This window comes from Rhodnius prolixus, unplaced genomic scaffold (assembly GCF_049639745.1).
Source record: "Rhodnius prolixus isolate KJV_2025 unplaced genomic scaffold, Rpr scaffold_2, whole genome shotgun sequence".
In the NCBI taxonomy this organism is placed as follows: Eukaryota; Metazoa; Arthropoda; class Insecta; order Hemiptera; family Reduviidae; genus Rhodnius; species Rhodnius prolixus.
In genome coordinates, this window is record NW_027411592.1 from 28,290,189 (window position 1) to 28,308,061 (window position 17,873).

At 30.9% G+C, this 17,873-nt stretch overlaps 1 protein-coding gene and 1 long non-coding RNA gene across 4 annotated transcripts in view; one reads left to right on the forward strand and one right to left on the reverse strand.

Moving 5' to 3' along the window:
• Window positions 1–1,416: 1,416 nt before the first annotated feature.
• LOC141449409 (uncharacterized) lies at window positions 1,417–4,657 on the reverse strand. Its single transcript, XR_012455498.1, has 2 exons — window positions 3,521–4,657; window positions 1,417–2,327 (listed from the first exon to the last, which is right to left on the reverse strand). It is a non-coding gene; the product is annotated as an uncharacterized lncRNA (long non-coding RNA).
• Window positions 2,844–17,873, forward strand: part of LOC141449398 (lysine-specific demethylase 4C-like) — a 32,416-nt gene continuing 17,386 nt past the window's right edge. For 2 of the 3 annotated variants that reach the window (XM_074118818.1, XM_074118820.1), the window contains exons 1-3: window positions 2,844–3,411; window positions 15,556–15,861; window positions 17,278–17,462. In XM_074118818.1, the coding sequence (XP_073974919.1) occupies window positions 3,286–3,411; window positions 15,556–15,861; window positions 17,278–17,462 (617 nt within the window). In that variant the 5' untranslated portion in view covers window positions 2,844–3,285. The remainder of the gene's footprint in view (window positions 3,412–15,555; window positions 15,862–17,277; window positions 17,463–17,873) is intronic. The other variant, XM_074118819.1, reaches the window with a different exon arrangement.

Consider the following 17,873-nt stretch of genomic DNA (forward strand, 5'->3'; position numbering starts at 1 on the left):
CCGTTTCGTGATTCGCTGAATCAGAAATTTGAATGTTTACAAATTGGATTGTGGGCGAACGTGAGCAGCATAACTCAGAAAATGGAAAATATCTCTCTAAAACAAATTTAATATTTTAACTAAGTTGTGCCAGGGCTTGCGACAATAGGTTTTGGTCTAAACACGTCAACCTGATATAATATTTTACAATCAATTTTTAGCTTATTAGGATTTTCTCAAATCAACTTGTCCAAGATTTAATTTTAAACTTTATATAAACATTGCATATATGTAGATTTATACTTCTATTTTAACGTTTTGGCAGAAAAGGGAGAGTAATATGATTAAGCTTATCTCTAAAGTTATTTTTAAGTGTGATTTACGTCCTAATTAACTGTACTATTGAAGAAATTGAATATATGAAATTCTTCTAATTTTAGAAACATTGGTTGCGTGTAACGGACAAATACTCAAATACACACAACTTGACTTCTTTGTTAAATACGTATTTATTAAGGTACAGCGATTCACCTCTAACTTTAATTATACACCCACTTTAGCGAGCATCCAAGTGACTACATCAGAGACAAGCCACATTATTGAAAATATATGTTGTTTTCGTAGGAATTATAAGTCTAAAAAAAATCATTAATTAATGTAGGTAAGTGAAAGTCATGTTAGTGATCGAATCTAGAACTGGAACTGCATCTCAGCTTTGCTGTCTGAATATTAACCCGCTCAGTTATCTTGGCTCAAATCTATTGATTTTTTACCTCTTCATAACTATGAAGTAGGATTTCTTCTTCTATTTCAAAATACGGCCTAGCAGTAACTTAAATATGCTAAGTATAAAGAATTGTAAATGTACATAAAATTATTATTCCTCAGCTCTAGGGACCCAAGAATAATTATTAGCTTCGTTCCCTAAAGTTCTAGATCTGCTAATGTATTCAATGAATAGTTAGGATTTGTAGGAATTCATAGAAGAAATAAGCGTACACTGTACTGTCTCATTACAAAGGGTTTTACGAAATGTTTGTAAGCCAAAAGTGCCCAAACGACGAAATTGTAATTGAAGTAAGCGTTAGCTTTAAAAAATGAAAGATTAAATTCATTAAAAAACCTCTTAATATGGTTAAACGACAAAACTGTAATTGAAGTACGCGTTAGCTTTAAAAAATGAAAGATCAAATTCATTAAAAAACCTCTTAATATGGTTAAAGTGAGAAATAGAGAACACAAGCATGCTAGATGGATGCTATAGTATTTATTATTCGTATTACGCTGTCACCGCAAGGATTACGATCCTTTAAAGTAAATACTAGTCTACCTGTCTCTACAGGTTCCACTAATAAAATCGAGCAATCTGTTACCTCACATTTATGATTTCTAAGTCAGGGAAACAATTGTCAGATTCGCAACAAATAGTCGGAAGAAAACCTTTTAGTTATTTATTGAATATATCTCAAGTAGGTGCATATTTACAAAAACACAAACCAATTCGTTTGCAAATAGCTCATTCATAATTCAAAATTACATATTTGTTTATATAATTATATAGTAACAGACAAATACTCAAATACACACAACTTGATTTCCTTGTTAAATACGTATTTATTAAAGTAAAGCGATTCATCTCTAACTTTAATTATCCACCCAATTTAGTGAGCATCCAAGTGACTACAATATGCTAAATTGAGGGTCTAGCATTTTATAAAGATGCTGACTGTTTAGTGCTAAAAGCTTATATTTATCAAGTAGGCCATTTTTAATATTTTCTAATTTTGTACTGATATTTATATTAAAATTGAGGAAATCAATGAACGAGATAATTATATCACAGAGTTTTACCCAATTCTTATATAAGAACAATTTTCTTGCAATAATCTCGTTCATCAAAATATTTAGGTAACGATGCGCCGGCAGTGTAGGACATCTATTTAGATATTTTTTGTGCAATTTTACTATATATAAGACTGTGGGAAGCACATTAGTCTCTAGATAAGCACAAAGTCAGGCTTATTATGCGGTAGGTTAAACGTTTGACAAAGAACTTTAGAAGAATTTCGACATGATTATATCATATACAACCTCATATCTGGGTTCCATAGCAAATGATAGCTCTACTGATAGCATTATATACCTGTAACTTGGAAGAGAAGGGTATGTTTCTATTTCATATTAAATTATTAAAGAAATTCAGGGCATAATTGGCTACTATAGTTCTCTTTCTGAAATGCTTTTCCAAGGATAGCCCTGAGGAGAGGGTGACTCCCAAATTTGCAACAACTTCAACCTTTTCTTTACTAAAACACCATTTGTCGTTTTTGCCAAGTTTGCCACCATTTCTGAAAAAAACGATTTTAGACTTATTTAAATTCATTTTCAAGTTCCTCTTTAACTTTGGAATCTGTGAAAACATTTTATATTTTCAATTCGATATTGTTTTTTTTTTTCAATTTCAACTCTTCAGCAATGACTTTCTGACCTTGAAAGTAGCTGGTGGGCTGACGACGCTTAATTTGGTTTTCAATTGATTTTTTTGATAGTAGGTGATTTTAGTTTAGATATTTCTTCCGAGAGATTCGATATGTCAAAGAATATTTTCACAGCTTTGACTTTAAAAGTACTTAATTTCGAATTATTATTGGTATACTTTACAAACAAAAAAATACCTAGTCCAAAGGTTGGTCATCATTGCAACCGTACGACATTCACTCATCTTAATGAAATAAATGGATAATTTAATCAATGAAATGTCTGTATTCATTAAATACATTTAACATTTATTTGTACTGGTATTTAAATATAGGCATTTATAACATTAAAATTTTTCAATTTTGAATTCACCTCTTTAGTCTGCATCTTGTACCTGTATGCTTGTGCTTGGCCACACTGCTTCGCTTTCGTGATTTGTTCGTTCACGGTAATGGCAATGTTTGGCTTGAGGGCCTAGGATTAATTGTGTGTTTTACTAGTGTTTCGTGTGAATTATGCAGTACCCAAATGCGTGTTTATATTTTACGTGCAGTAGGACATTTGACATAACCTAAAAATTCTTTTCCAAAACTTGATCAACGAGCTGTTTTGTGTAAGTTCCTCGGTTAAAACAATTTGGCTATTTGTTTCATAAGTTTTTTACTTGTTAAATAGGAACCGAGTGATATATATGATATTTCATTATTCACTAAAAACCTAGTGCTATTATTGGTGTCACACTATTGATGGTTAATGAGTTTGACACGGCTCTAAGGATGTAAACAAAAACTTCTACGTTCCTTTTATTTTTTTAGAAATCGGTAAAAAATGGAACATAAAACAGGAGCACCAAAAATTCAAATTTTCAGGCCTACGTATGAAGAATTTAAAGATTTTTCGAAGTACATAAGTTACATTGAAACCGAAGGAGCACATAAAGCAGGATTAGCCAAGGTAATGTTTTAGATTTTTTTTTAAAGATTTATTTGAAAAATAAGGCAGGCTTTTTTTTTTTATGTAACTTTGATTTTTATTGAAGTATCAGTTTTTATTAAATACCTACCTACAGTAGTTTTAGTACACTTTTCTCTTGCAATTTGTTTTCTTTTCGAATTCAGTTATTGTGATTGTAAACTATTACAAAAAATAATAATTATAAATTTATTTGTGTTGGTATATAAGAAATTAGTATCGAAAAACATAGTATCTTTAAAAGAGTTCGTAACGTTTTTTAATACGCTACTGCACAGTAAACAATCACTTTCTGCCTGTGCAGAGATACTGGGAAGGATCAGTTTTTTTTTTTTGTTTTTTTTAGGTGCAATAATCGATATTTTTCCTTTCAAAACCAAACCTATTAGTGCCTGTTAATGAAGTTTAGAATATCCGCAATTTAATAAAATTACTCCATGTAAAACTAAGTTTAATTCTTCTTTTGTTTTGATTAGATGGTTTTAATGGCGAAACTTATTTTTTTGTACCTTCTTTGTACTTTAAAATACCTTAAAATTTTTTTAAAACATAAAGTGCCTTTTCTCTGAATCGAATGTTTACTCTAACATTGATATAATAGTTATAATCAAATAAATTAAATGATGAAAGTTAAATGAAGTTTAAGATAACTTTAGTTTAAATAAAAGATGTTCTTTTGCCATTTGAGAGCAGATGAACATTTTCGATTAAATTAAGTGTTCAAATTGTTATTGCTAAAAACTTACTAATATTTCATGGATTTCAATCAGGTTAATTTTTTACGCAATATCATGATATTCTATAGAAAATGGACTATAATATAAATTTTAATCTCTTCATTATCCTATTCATTCTGGCATTCTAATAGTATGAACACCTATAAAAATAGGCACTAAATCTGCAGAGGTAGTGAAAGTTTTGCGGTTCAGGGTGGTGGGTGTTAAGTTCAGCAAGGCAAACTGTAGCAAGGGTCAGCCAAAAAGAAGTTGGCGTCTCTGTGATTCTTATAATTTGACAACCCTGCTAGTTTTTTTTACACATTTATTAAGAAAATTATTTCTTAATATTATCACATCGTAAACTACCCCTACATAATAACCTGTCTCGTACGAACACTACAAACTTTCTCTTATTGAAATTTATTAATTAAATTGCAAAAAAAAAGAAAAGAAGACTAGAATTAGAGAACATTACAATCTTAGCACTCTGTCTGGATCTTCTATTATCACTAATCGTAATTTACTTCTGTACCTGGCTGAACGAATGAATCTGAGATATACTTTTAACTCGAATTTTCTTTCTTAGCAATTTGTTTCAATGAAAAGACATTCGTTGACTTTATGGTAAAAAAATAATTTCCCCTAAAAAGTCATCTAATTAACTACGTACGGTAATTTTGGAAACAAAAACTTAATAATAAATACTTTTACTAAATAATAAAATAGTAAAATATGTTTTGGGATTTATGGAAGTTTGATATACAAATAATTTATAACAAATTTGATAACATTTTCTTTCAGTTTGAGTGTGTGCACGAAGTTGCAGCATGTTAATGGTCAACATTTCCGCATTAGTCTCGTAATATATTGAGTTCTATTGCTTGAATTCCTACTTTATCCAGCACTAATATCTTGAATGGATGGTACCTTTTTAATTGTATTAAAATAATGTTTTCTAACAAATCAAAGATCTTTGATATCAGCAATATTAGAAATGATTCCAAAAATACTTGATAGGTTATTTTTGAATTCTTGCCATAAATTTCAAAAATTAATTTTTGTATTCGTCTATTTTTAATTAAGCAATGGCTTCAATTTTTACTTTCTCTTATTAGATAAGAATGACTGTTTTGATCATGCCAACAATTTTTATCTGCAACCAATTCATTGGAATCTGAGTCCTCAAATGGTCGATTTTAATGCCTTTTTTTTCAGTCTTGAAATTGAATTGCTGCAAGAATGTGGTTATCCTCAATATACTTGGAGGCAAGTTCCTTCATTTTGAAAGTAACTTCTACCAGCGACTTGTGGTCAGTTAGAATCATGAGCCTTCTAATGACAAATGTTTGATACTTCTAGGCATGCTCCACAAGCAAAATTTGCTGCTTCTCTTGTCCCCTAATAACCTGCTCGCCAAATTAACTTCTTGAACTTGTTCTTGAATGATCTGAAAAATTTAACTTTCGCACATCTATTTGCATCTAAAATTATTTTATTTTTTTTATTTTAAAAATGAACGTTTGACTGAAGTTTTGAAGTTTCAGCTACCGACTGTTACCAATTTTTTGTTTCGAAAAATTGATTCGAATATTCCATGAAGAATTATTGGCAATGTTATAAGTCCTGGAAATCTTTTAAGCTGATTTTTTATTTGTGGGAAAATTAGCGTCTTTTAACTTTACTGGGCTGCAATCCTAAGGAATATGCTATCCTGAGGAATGGATGTAAAAAATTAAGAGAAGATACTTTTTAAAGGTTTTATCCACCTGCAATAGTTCAGGTTTCAGGCTGGAAGCTGGATGTCAGTTTTGATATTTAACATCGAAACATGGGGCCAAGTAGGTTTTGCTCATTACTGCGAAGTGGTAGTGATAATTCTTTTAACTCCATTTTTTCGTGCGATTGATGTATAAAATTTACATAAAACTGATAATTAATTTTGACGTAGATCTTAATACTGGAAGAGTACAGCTTACGTACATTAAATTTATTATTTTACTATTGAATTCTAAAAAAAAAAATGTAGAAAAAAATATGCATTCTTATTTATTTCTTGAAGTGGAAGCATATTTTTTGCCTTGCTTGTTAACAGTATATATTCAAAAGGTTTTGGCGAAGAACACTTGTGTTTCATTGGAAGTGAATAGTAAAAGGCCATTATAAAATTTCGGGTATAAAGAGATGAATTCTCATTTTTTCATAACAGAAAAAAGTTGAGTTTAATGCAAATAATACGTAATTATCATCACTATTTATAGCCTGTAAAGTTTAAGCTTGTTAGATTTACCGTCTTGTACGATTTTAAAATCAAACGTTTTATCATTAAAGTGCTAAATTTTATTTACACATCTATAATCAAATCACTGTCCAGACTCATTTGATTGTAAGTTCAGTCAACGTCACACTGTTACACATTGTTGCGTGGCTATCAAATAAAAAATTATATATTTTAAAGAAACTTAAATTTTAGAAATATTATCTGATTTTGTATCAGTTTTTAGTACATTTAAATAATTTACAATGATACAATTTCAATAGTTTCAATTTTATTACGAAAGAAAGTCCGAAGTTATATCTTTTCTTCATCCCTTTTATAAATAATTCATTTTTTCGGTTTTTATAGGTTTTGGAGTTGGATTGAAAAGTAAAAATTTGACGGACTGTTCGTTAGGAAGTAAAATCTGTTAAGTTTTCGGTTTTTTTTTTTAAATCACAAGAATTCTTGCATCGTGAGAATAGTTATTTATTTAACAAGTGTGGAAAGTAGTACTTTTCCTCACGCGAGGCAGGATTTGCGATCGAGCGAAGCGAGGCGAGTGCAAGTGCAAATTGCCGAGTGTGAGGAAAATACTTTACATTCGAGTTAAATATTATATTTTTTCTGCAACCATTAGATTTATTAACTAAAAAAATTAAAAATTTCATTTTTACAGTCTACAAAAAGTAATTTTTTTATTATAAACATTTATTGTTATATTACAATTATTTACATTACTTACGTGTTTACATTACTTATTACATTTTCTGCTGTTTCTTTTATTGATGGAGGAGTGTTTTCTAAACAGGAATCACTAGAATCCATTTTAAATTTCTATAAGGTAACACTATAACCTTTTTAACTGTTATAATTAAAAATAGCTAATTATTTATTAAAGTATTATTTTTATTTCAATATTCCTTTCAATTTTTATTTTATTGTTTAATATTCGTTTTTTACGAGTATTTATTTAGTTACGTTAAATATGCTTATTAAAGTTTTACAGAAAATATTTATGTTAATAACAAAACTTCTTATATCAAGGAAGCACAATAAAGTTTTTCCACTCACTAGTGAGGAAAGTGACACTAATGGGAATTTTTCCCCACTAGTGTGGGAAGTTGGGCATTACACATCTGATTTTAATTGAGTAATGAGAACTTCCCTACATGGTTGCAAAAAAAAAATATTCCTATTAAAAGTTACAGGTCTACGTATTTGTGTCGTGAAAAAAAGTATACAAGAGCAAATATTAGTACAGTGAAATTTGTATGGCTGAACACTTCAACAGTTTTTAATGTATGTGTTTTTGCATTTATAATGAGCACCTGCTGTGAACATACTGACATTTTGAAAATGTTACCTACTTGGAACAGAGTTGAAAAGAAAAAGTAAAGCTTTGAGCGGACGTCAACAGAAGAAACGGCGCCTATTTCATCAACCTCAAGTAGCACAAATTTACCTTTTTTTTAAACGAATTCTTCTCATGTGAAGTGTATTTCAAAAAATTTATTATATTTTTTATCTTAACTAGTGCTTCCTTTGCTTGTTTGTCAGTTTCTTCGTTTTCTTGAAGTTTTTACCAAATCCAGAAATATTTTAATGCTAAGTTATTATTACATTGAAAGTAGTGTACTTCATATCATTTAGTTGAAATATTATAACCTTATATTACTCTTCCAACGTTGGCATTCACAAAAATAATATAGGAGAATTTATTTTACTTTTGTAAGTTTACAAAATAGTCTTCAAAACATTGGAAATAAAAATAATTTGAATTAACAACTTTTCGCATTAGTCTCTAACTTGCCTATATTCTAAAAGGAAAATATCTTATTTTTGTAATAAGATTAATATTTTTTTTAAATACAGGCTAATGAGAAATATAAAATCCATTGACAGTGTGCAAAATCTGTGAACTGGTTAAAAAAAACAAACTATTCTAATCTACAAATAGTTTATGTTTTCTATAACACTCTACAAATCCCGTTAGCGCTGTGATTTTTTACGTTTTTTTTGTAACGAGATAACACTGTCCAAAAGCAAAGAGTGCTCTGAAAAAAAGCTCTTCCAAAGTCAAAAAGGCAACAACCTCAGAAGTTGACGCACCTTAAGTTAAAAAAAAAATAAAGTTATTCAAATTAAAAATTTTATCTGTGCTATGAGAAATATGAGTTAATGAAAGTTAAAATTTAAGGGAAACCTTCTTGCTTCATACTGGTCTGGGATTAAGATTATTTTTCCATACGTATATCTTTATCTAAATGTACTTTTCACCGTAAATATACAGTCTGGTGTCTATGACAACTCCCAGATACTTAACACAACCAGAGTTTTGCCAAAAAATAGAATATTTTTGTAGCTTTCTATGTCCCTCCTCCTAGTAAAGGAGACCAGAGTAGTAATGTTAGAAGGTTTCACAATAAGATCTAGATTGTAGATTGTATTAAAAATGGCGGTTCCACCAAAAAGGGGAAGGAACGCAGTCAATCCAAAATGCCCATTGTTCCCCGCCCACCCTTCATCTCATCAGAGATACCGGGGCTTTAATACAACAAATCCGGCTAAAGTTTGCCAGATGCCAATACAATAAACTAATAAAGTCGTAACAGGACACTAGGGAGCATGGCGACTCAATCGCCCAGTGCACTGAATAGTAAGATCTATCCTTCTATTCCAATTTTCTATGAACTTGAGTGATACCTATATGAGCTCAGCAACGATTGTCTCGAGCCCGCCACTGGCTACCGCAGAAATATCATCTGCGTACCCCAGGACCGAGAACGCACGAAAGTCGCATCTCAAGTAAGTCGTCTACGGACCATGCCCCACAGGAACGGAGATAAGACCCCCTTGAGGGCACCCCTCTGGCAGTCGTTATTTCCAACGTGTGGTGGGGGGATCAACGGTGGGGGTCTGCCACAGGTAGCCTAAATTACAATGGGGTTTCGCCTGGTGCCCCAAGGTGAATATATTTATGCACATATATTTAACATTCACATTCACATATTATGCATTCAGCCTAGTTGAGTCTCCATCTCAGCTTGGGCAGGGATCCGGGGAGTCAGGAAAGGGATAGACTGGATCAAAGGAGGGATTGAAACAAGAGATTATCAGTGGAGGTATACCATCACCCTGCTCTATGTGTACTAAGCAAATGTATTGGGTTGTTACAGTATATGTTGCTCCCGTTCGTGTTGATAGACTGGATACCCGCAAGTACCCTGAAGAAGTAACTAATCGGCTTCCCCGTTGGGTACTGGTCTGGTATTAAAGCTGTCCGGTAGGACAGTTGTATAAGGGTTGACCATCAAAAACTGCACGAAAAAGCGTAACGTTGAAAAACACCCAACTTTGACAATTTTTTTCTCTTTTTCTATAAAAGATAAAATTCCCAAATTTTCTTTAAAATATAGGGCAAATCCTCCTTTATAACTGTAATTTTTTTGCAACCACCCAGATCTAATAGGTTTCGAGAAAAAAGTTGCCGAAAATGAGCAAAAACGGCTTTTTCAAAAAATGTTCTTGTTCTTCTTCTTGTTCTTGTTGTTACCTTTTTTGTAAACAACGTAGCGCCTAAACGCGTGAACCGATTTTCATGAATGAGGTGTCATTCGATTCGGAATTTTATGTAGATGTGCCTTTTGGGGGTCCCGACGCTGTACATCGAATGGGAGAGGAGTTAGCCCCCTTTATGTAAGGCCCCCTCCAAAATTATTATTACTAATTACACTGTAAATCTTGGCCCGATTTTGATAAAATTTGGTAGGATGGTAGGGTTAGGGCTCCTCTACGTAACATTAAAGCGACGATCTGCTCTTACAATTGTTAAGGGGAAGTATAGCAATCGTTTCAAATTATCGACACGTGAACCGATTTTTATGAATGAAGTGTCATTCGAATCGAAATTTTACACAGATTTGCACTTTAAAAGTGTCGGCACCGTGCCTCATAAGGAGGGGAGTTTGCCCCACCCAAATAAGGCCCTTTCTAAAACTATTATTACCAATATTACTATAACGCTTAGTCCGATTTTGATAAAATTCAGCTCGAATAAGTGGTTAAAGCTCCTCTACGTTGCTGATTCTCTTGCTCCTACTAAGAGGAAGTACTGCAATCGTTTAAATTATCAATGAGTGAACCGATTTAAATCAATGAATTGTTCGATTAAAAAATCTTTGCCTCTTTGCCTTTTAGGGAGAAGTACTGCAATCCTAGTTTATTTTTCTTACTCCTCTTAAAAGGAAGTACTGAAATCGCAGTTTAATTTTGCTATTTACGTACAAATACCTTCCTATGTTATTCAAAACGCTTTCTCAAAAAAATTGTTATTGAGGATGGTTTGGGAGCCGCAACTACAATCATTCTTTAAAAAGATCTCTCCAGTGGTAGTTAACACCTTATCAGGTTATAATGATAGAATTGCTTATTCCAAATTTTAAAAAAATCTGTAAAGCAGATATGTAACTTTGTAAAATAGACAAAAAGGAAAATCTATCCAAAAGGTACAAAAATCTCCTTAACAAAAACTTACAGTTTAAAATGTTAAGTATAAGGGTTGATTAAACGCCAAAAGGTACACAAATCAGCAAGTACCCAACATTTCATTAATACCTCATTAATATTTAAGTAATTCTACTGCATTAATTTTCATTAATAAGTTATTTTTTAGAATTTATTAGATATCACAGACCCTTATGCTGGCCACTTCATTTATATTATTTTTTTGTTATAATAATCATGATAAATCACATATACGTACATGCATGTTAAAGTAAAGATAAAGTTAGAGTAGGCTACTGTCTTGAATTCGTCTTACCGAAATATTCGTGAGCACAATTAACACACAGTTAATAACAAGTAGATTATTAAACAATAATTATTCATTTCTCTATTGTAATTTAATTTAGTCCCCTAATTTTACTTATAGTAAAATACTGGAATAATTAGCTGTCCTAAATATATGCATAACTTATTTACTTTATATTACATATATACAACATTGTGGGAAGAACACCTAGATGGAGAATGTAATTGAAGAAAACTATATTATTTGCGATAAAGCCAGATAATTATTACCTATTATTATAAACGTTTGACTACTTCATAAAATAACAATTACTTTAATCGAAGAATGAACTTAAACCGACGATTTTTATTTAAGAAATAAAAATAAATAAATAAAATAAACAAAATCATTGATGTAAGTTGGTGTAAGCATTTTTTTAAACAAGGTTTTGAATTTTTTAGCCTCATATTTTTATTTTATTTTTTATAACGTTTTTCTTTTTAACCTGTAATTAATAGTTTGATTATTATAAATAACTAGATATTACAGTCAATCTACAGTGCTACTTGTAGACGAAAATGGCCAGCATAAGGGTCTGTGATATCTAATAAATTCTAAAAAATAACTTATTAATGAAAATTAATGCAGTAGAATTACTTAAATATTAATGAAGTATTAATGAAATGTTGGGTACTTGCTGATTTGTGTACCTTTTGGCGTTTAATCAACCCTTATACTTAACATTTTAAACTGTAAGTTTTTGTTAAGGAGATAGTAATAAATATGTTTCTAAAAATCTTTCTAAAAAATAAATTGCAGAAAATTAATAGGTAACTTAAAATTTTTAAATATAATGGTAGTTCTAATAAACGGCAAGAAAACGCCACTACCACAAAGGAAGCAATTATAAATTCAATTAAAATCAATATAAAAAGATGATACAGAATTTATTTTAAATAAACTTGTATTTATTCTAAATGCAATTTTAATGTGTTTCTTAATTTTAACATTCATTAAAAGTTATTTTTTTTCCAATATTCTAAATTCAAAGAGCTACCTAATCTATTATAGTTGGTAAACCTCTTCGTCTAAATGTAGAATTTAAAATTATTGAATTATTATATTCGAAACTATTGAAGTGATTATAGAGAAAGTTTAATATTGCATGCTTAAGGGAAGTGTTTTCACTTTCTCGTTCAGATGCTTACACACTATGCTCATGTGGGCAAAAATTTGGGTGAAAAATCAACTTCTTTCACTCATATAAGTCTTTATTACATATTCTCTGATATAGTAACTCCCTGAATAAATTTTAAACAGTAAATATTGTATAAAATAAATAACGTTAGTCTCGAATTGAAAATACAGACAACTTACTTCGTCTTTCTTGTACTAAAGAATTCCTGAAGAAGCTTCTTCCATTTTGACACGGGTTTTCACCAGATATCATTAAATGAAGTAGTTGAACTTGTTAAACTAGTTGTTTAAGGAACATGCGCGATCTTTTTTGTCGCTATATATTACAAAAAAGAACTTTATATTCTAATCTTGATTGGTTGATTAATTGCCACATTATGCTACTATTAATAGAAGTAGCGTCAAAGTTTCTATAATTTTATAACCTTTTTATCTTTCGAAAAATATTGTTAATTTTAGTATGTAGGGGAGAGGGGGCACATTTGAACAGAATTTACATTTTCTGTTACAGAGTGCACAGAATCGTATTATTGAACCTTTTTATTTTGTTTTCTACAACTTTCAAGTCTTCTGAACAGATCTATATCAATAAACAGTTATTACTTTACATACATATCTAAATGTTTTTAATTTAAAAATGTTGTGTCAAATGTTAATATCTACCCCACTGTCGGACACTTTGAACACAATATAAAATAGAAAGAAATGATATTACTTTACTCTGAATCTACCTTCTATCAGTTATTTCTCTCACTACTACATTACTTTGTCTTTTAAACCACTGAAATCTAGTTCAAAAATCAAGAATTACTCAGTTCGGGATGTTGTACCCGAAGTGATGGGTTTAGAAAGTTTTAAAAAAATATTCGGTTTGTTGCGCTTCTTAATGTAGGTTCGGACCACTTCCCCTTCTCTGCGATTAAACAAAAAAGTCACAAACTTGCAGGTCGATAGGGCACATTCTAACTGAGGTGTTGAAATGTGCCCTCTCTCCTTCCATAAAAGAAAATATAATATCTAACACTTTTTGCAAGCAAATAGACTTTTGTAAATACTAGGTTTAAAAATACGAATTCTAAATGTTAATATGGACTATCAATACTTACACCTTGTCCTCTACAGTCTTCACAATACACTTCCAAAGCTGCAACAAAAATTTTACATCCACCTTACAAAATATAACATTCCTCAATTCTGACTTTACAACTATGAAAAGGAAGGGAAACCAATTATATAACAGGTCTACCACAAAATATGGAGAGAATTACCAATCATTAATGTTTTAAATTTTGGTTTTAACTGTTCAAAGGTGCCTCCTGTTCATATGTGCCCCCTCTCCCCTACATATGTATGTGAAACAGGACACTGTGTGTTTTAGATAGTTAGCAACCGGCTAGAAGCTTTACAACACTTCTATCCGTATAAACATCATTTGTTTAGTCAAAAAATCATCGTTAAGTTACTATACTAACGCACAAATTTGTGAATTGACAAATTCAATAAATAAAAACTGTTTTGAAAACATTTCTCTTCCACGAAGTGAGGAAAGTGTTGCGATCGTATTAAAGTTTCGTATTGGAGAATCACCGCTGGAAATTAATATTTATAGCGCGTGCAACTGATATTGATATAAATTTGAAACTCAAGTCTCTTTCTTTTTGTTGCAAATATCGGATATAAGACTTTAGAATCAACAAAAACAATATTTTAGTTGCTACATTTCTTGATGAGGATGCGTACATAGAATTTGTAACAAATTTTTTTCCACGAAAGTAAGAAGTTGCAGAAAAATATCTTGCAACAATTACTTACAATTAGAAAATTTGAAATAATTTTGAGGCTGTTGCAGAGAGAACTTAGACAAAAAAATTATTGCATTAAGAAGTTTAATTATAATTACTGATCCAAGTGGAACAATGAAAATGTAATTTCGAAAAACAAGGTCCATTATTGTTCTAAGCAGTCGCTTTTGTGAAGAAAAAAATCCCGCACCGTTTATGAAATCTGGTTATCATAATTGTTGTAACGTCATGGTTTTTTAGTGTTGTATTTCTTCTTGTTCTGTGCGTTCAAGTTCTTATCTGAAGGGAATGAAATCAAAAATGACTATGAATACAGAAAATATTTTTGGTAAAGTTTTGTATATTTATTATTATTTTGTATTTTTAATAACTCAAGTTTGAATACAGGTTTTTAAATTTTTAGAAATAAGTTTTAATTTGAAGAAACAAATTTGTAAATTTACTAGTTATTTTTCTTGTTGACACCTTTTCAGCAAACTGCTTAAAAGAAATACTTCTGTAAAAATACTAAAAATAAGTACTGAACAGAAAATTACGGTTAGGCGATTTAATTAGTAGCAAAGTAATCGCCTATATTTTCAGGCGGGGCTTTTACGTCCAACTTCCAATTAGGTGTCTTGGACGGAGGCGACTAGCAAACATACTTTACTGTAAATTTCTTTTATTAACTATTAAATAAAATCCAAGGCCTAAGACCGGTAACAATCGAACCCAGTACCACAACGCATATTAACTTTGCAGATCTAGGCGATTTAATTAAGGCGCGTCGATATCTGAGGTTATTGGCACCCGGAGCTTTTGTTCAGTGCACTGCCGGCCTCCGGACAGTGTTCTCTTGTTACAGACAACACTCTCCCATCACCGGACAGTGAGCTGTAAGAAGCTCATCCTAGGAAGAGAAAATCTAAGGGTCAACAGCTGGATTCGAACCCGAGACCTCCGCGTGGGAATCTAATCCTCTGATGACCCGCTTCCTATAATTATATGATTTTATTGCAATGAAATTTTGTAACATGGAAGTCTGGTGCCTTTTCAGTCAATTGTGGTAAGAGAAAGTTTGATGGGGGAACATATCAGATTTTTTTTTAAGTGTACTTGATTAATTTGTATTTCGATGCCACGGTGATACTGGTTACTACATTTATGATTATGACAAAGAATGTTTTAAAAATTTATTAGTTGAGAATAAATTTTTAACTGAAGTTTTTTGAATTAGAACGGACAGTAGTACGTTTCTTAAACAGCATTCAGTACTTTTAGTGTAGTAAGTGATTATTTTCTTAAAACGATAGGAAGGAAAAATTAATCCCAGTTTATTTTCTTTTTTCTAGATTATCTTATTTTATTATTTTATTTTTTCAGATCGTACCACCACCAGAGTGGAAACCAAGAGCTATTGGCTATGATTTACAAAATATTCAGATTCAAATTCCCGCACCAATATGTCAGGTAGTTACCGGCAAACAAGGTTTGTATCAACAGATTAATATACAGAAAAGGCCAATGACTGTTACTGAATATCACAAATTAGCATCATCAGCAAAATATTGTACACCGCCTCATTTTGATTATGAAGATTTGGAAAGAAAATATTGGAAAAATATTACATATAATCCACCAATATATGGAGCTGACGTCAGTGGAACCTTGACAGATGATGAAGTAATTGTAAGTTAATTTTTTATAATTTGAGTAAAATGTTCATTTTCTGTTCTTTATTTTAAAAGGTGCCTACTTCTGTTAATATAAAAGTAGATAATACTATCTCGTCAGATTTTTCGAAACCTTAATTCCAGAAAAGCATCTGTTCAGATGTTTGCAAATGCATATGCGACCATTTTGGTCTGTAACCTAATGCGAGACCATTAGCAATTTTTGTCATAATTTGACTCAATTGTGGTTTCGTTTCCTTCCTATAAATGGTGCAAATTCGTGAAAAATTTAATATCCTATGTCATATCACCACTTCTTACACCAGAGTTTTACTTAAAATTTAATGGTGCAATTTTATTATTTGCTTTTTTCCAGATTTATCACGGTGTATTTCATTAATAGCTTCAACGGTTATTGAATTGCGCTGTTTTTATCGCAATAAATATTATTTTATAGAGGTCCTGATGTACCTGAGATTTACAGGATTAGTAATTTCGGCTAAAATAATCGTCCTATCGTTTTTTTGTGGTAGACGCCTCACTTGGTATAATTTTAAGGATCCTTAATGTAGAAGGTTGAGCTTAACATGAGTTTCCGACCATTTATTTTTAATAACTAGAAAAGCAATTAAACGACTAAACATGAATGTGAACTGAGACAAAATATATATTATATTATAAGGTGATCAATCGTCCTCCTTTAGGGAGGACAGTCCTCCTTTTGTAGGTTCTGTCCACTCTCGAAAAATGTCCTCCTACCTGTCCTCCTTTTTGATATGTTAATCTCTGTATTCAGAAATTGTGTTGAGTTTTTTTCGAAAGAAATGCCTGATATTAAAATCGATGACAATTGTCTGTCTGAAGAAATTAGAAGACTGAATATATATTTAAATTCTGATAAATTAGAACAATGGGAAAATCAACATGTTAAAATTGATAAAAGATGGGTGTAAATTTAATATTTAAACATTTCAAAAATGAACACATTCCATATGAAAATTTAGTAATTCCTGTTGAATTTACGTTGTGCTGCCCTGGAACAAATGCAGCAGTTGAAAGAGTTTTTTCAATGGGTAATGATTTTTGGCTAAGTGAGAAATCAAGATTGAATGTTGATACTCTAGCTGCAGCACTTACTGTAAAGTTCAATATGAAGGATATTTCTTGCTCCGAAATTTCCAATATACTGTTAAAAAAATGATATATTGACAAAAAATATCCATTCAATGGAAAAATACTCGTTTAACTAAATAATTATAGTAAGCATAATTTGTAAATTATTGAATTAATAAAATGTTTCACTTATTTACGTTGTACTTTTTTCTTAAATTTTTTTGTCCTTTTCATTGGAAAAAAATTGGTCACCTTATATATTATCAATTGCAGCAAGGTAAGGTCGGGAATGTTTCATTTTTCATTTGTTTTGTTTTAGCATTGGAACATTAATCGTTTAGGAACAATATTAGATTATGTAAATGAAGACTACGGCATCTCTATTGAAGGTGTGAATACTGCATATTTGTATTTTGGCATGTGGAAGACTACGTTTGCTTGGCATACTGAAGATATGGATCTTTACAGTATTAATTACTTACATTTTGGTGCCCCGAAAACATGGTTAGATTGTTTTTATTTTTTAAAATTTTGTTCGGTATTCTGATTCGTATAAGAAGGTAGCCTTAGATTTAAATAAGTTGTGTAATTCTTCATTGTGCATGTAAAATAGAATAGTTTTAAAATTTATTGAGTAGTGAATGTATGCTCTGTGCAGGAGCATTTCGTTCCTCTATTCTCTACAAGAATTCCATAAACTCAGTTTTTAAGAAGAAGGGACGCCCAAATTTGCTGCACACTAATTACAATCAGTAAACTATTCTACTAGTAAATGCTTGAAGAATTTGTTTTTTGAGGAAAATGTTAAAAAAGAGAAGAGAAAGTACAGGACCCAAAAATGATAGGCGATTGATGCTCCCAGGATAACACTATTTTTGAGGAAGGTTATTAAGGGAAGGGCTGAATAAAAAGGGA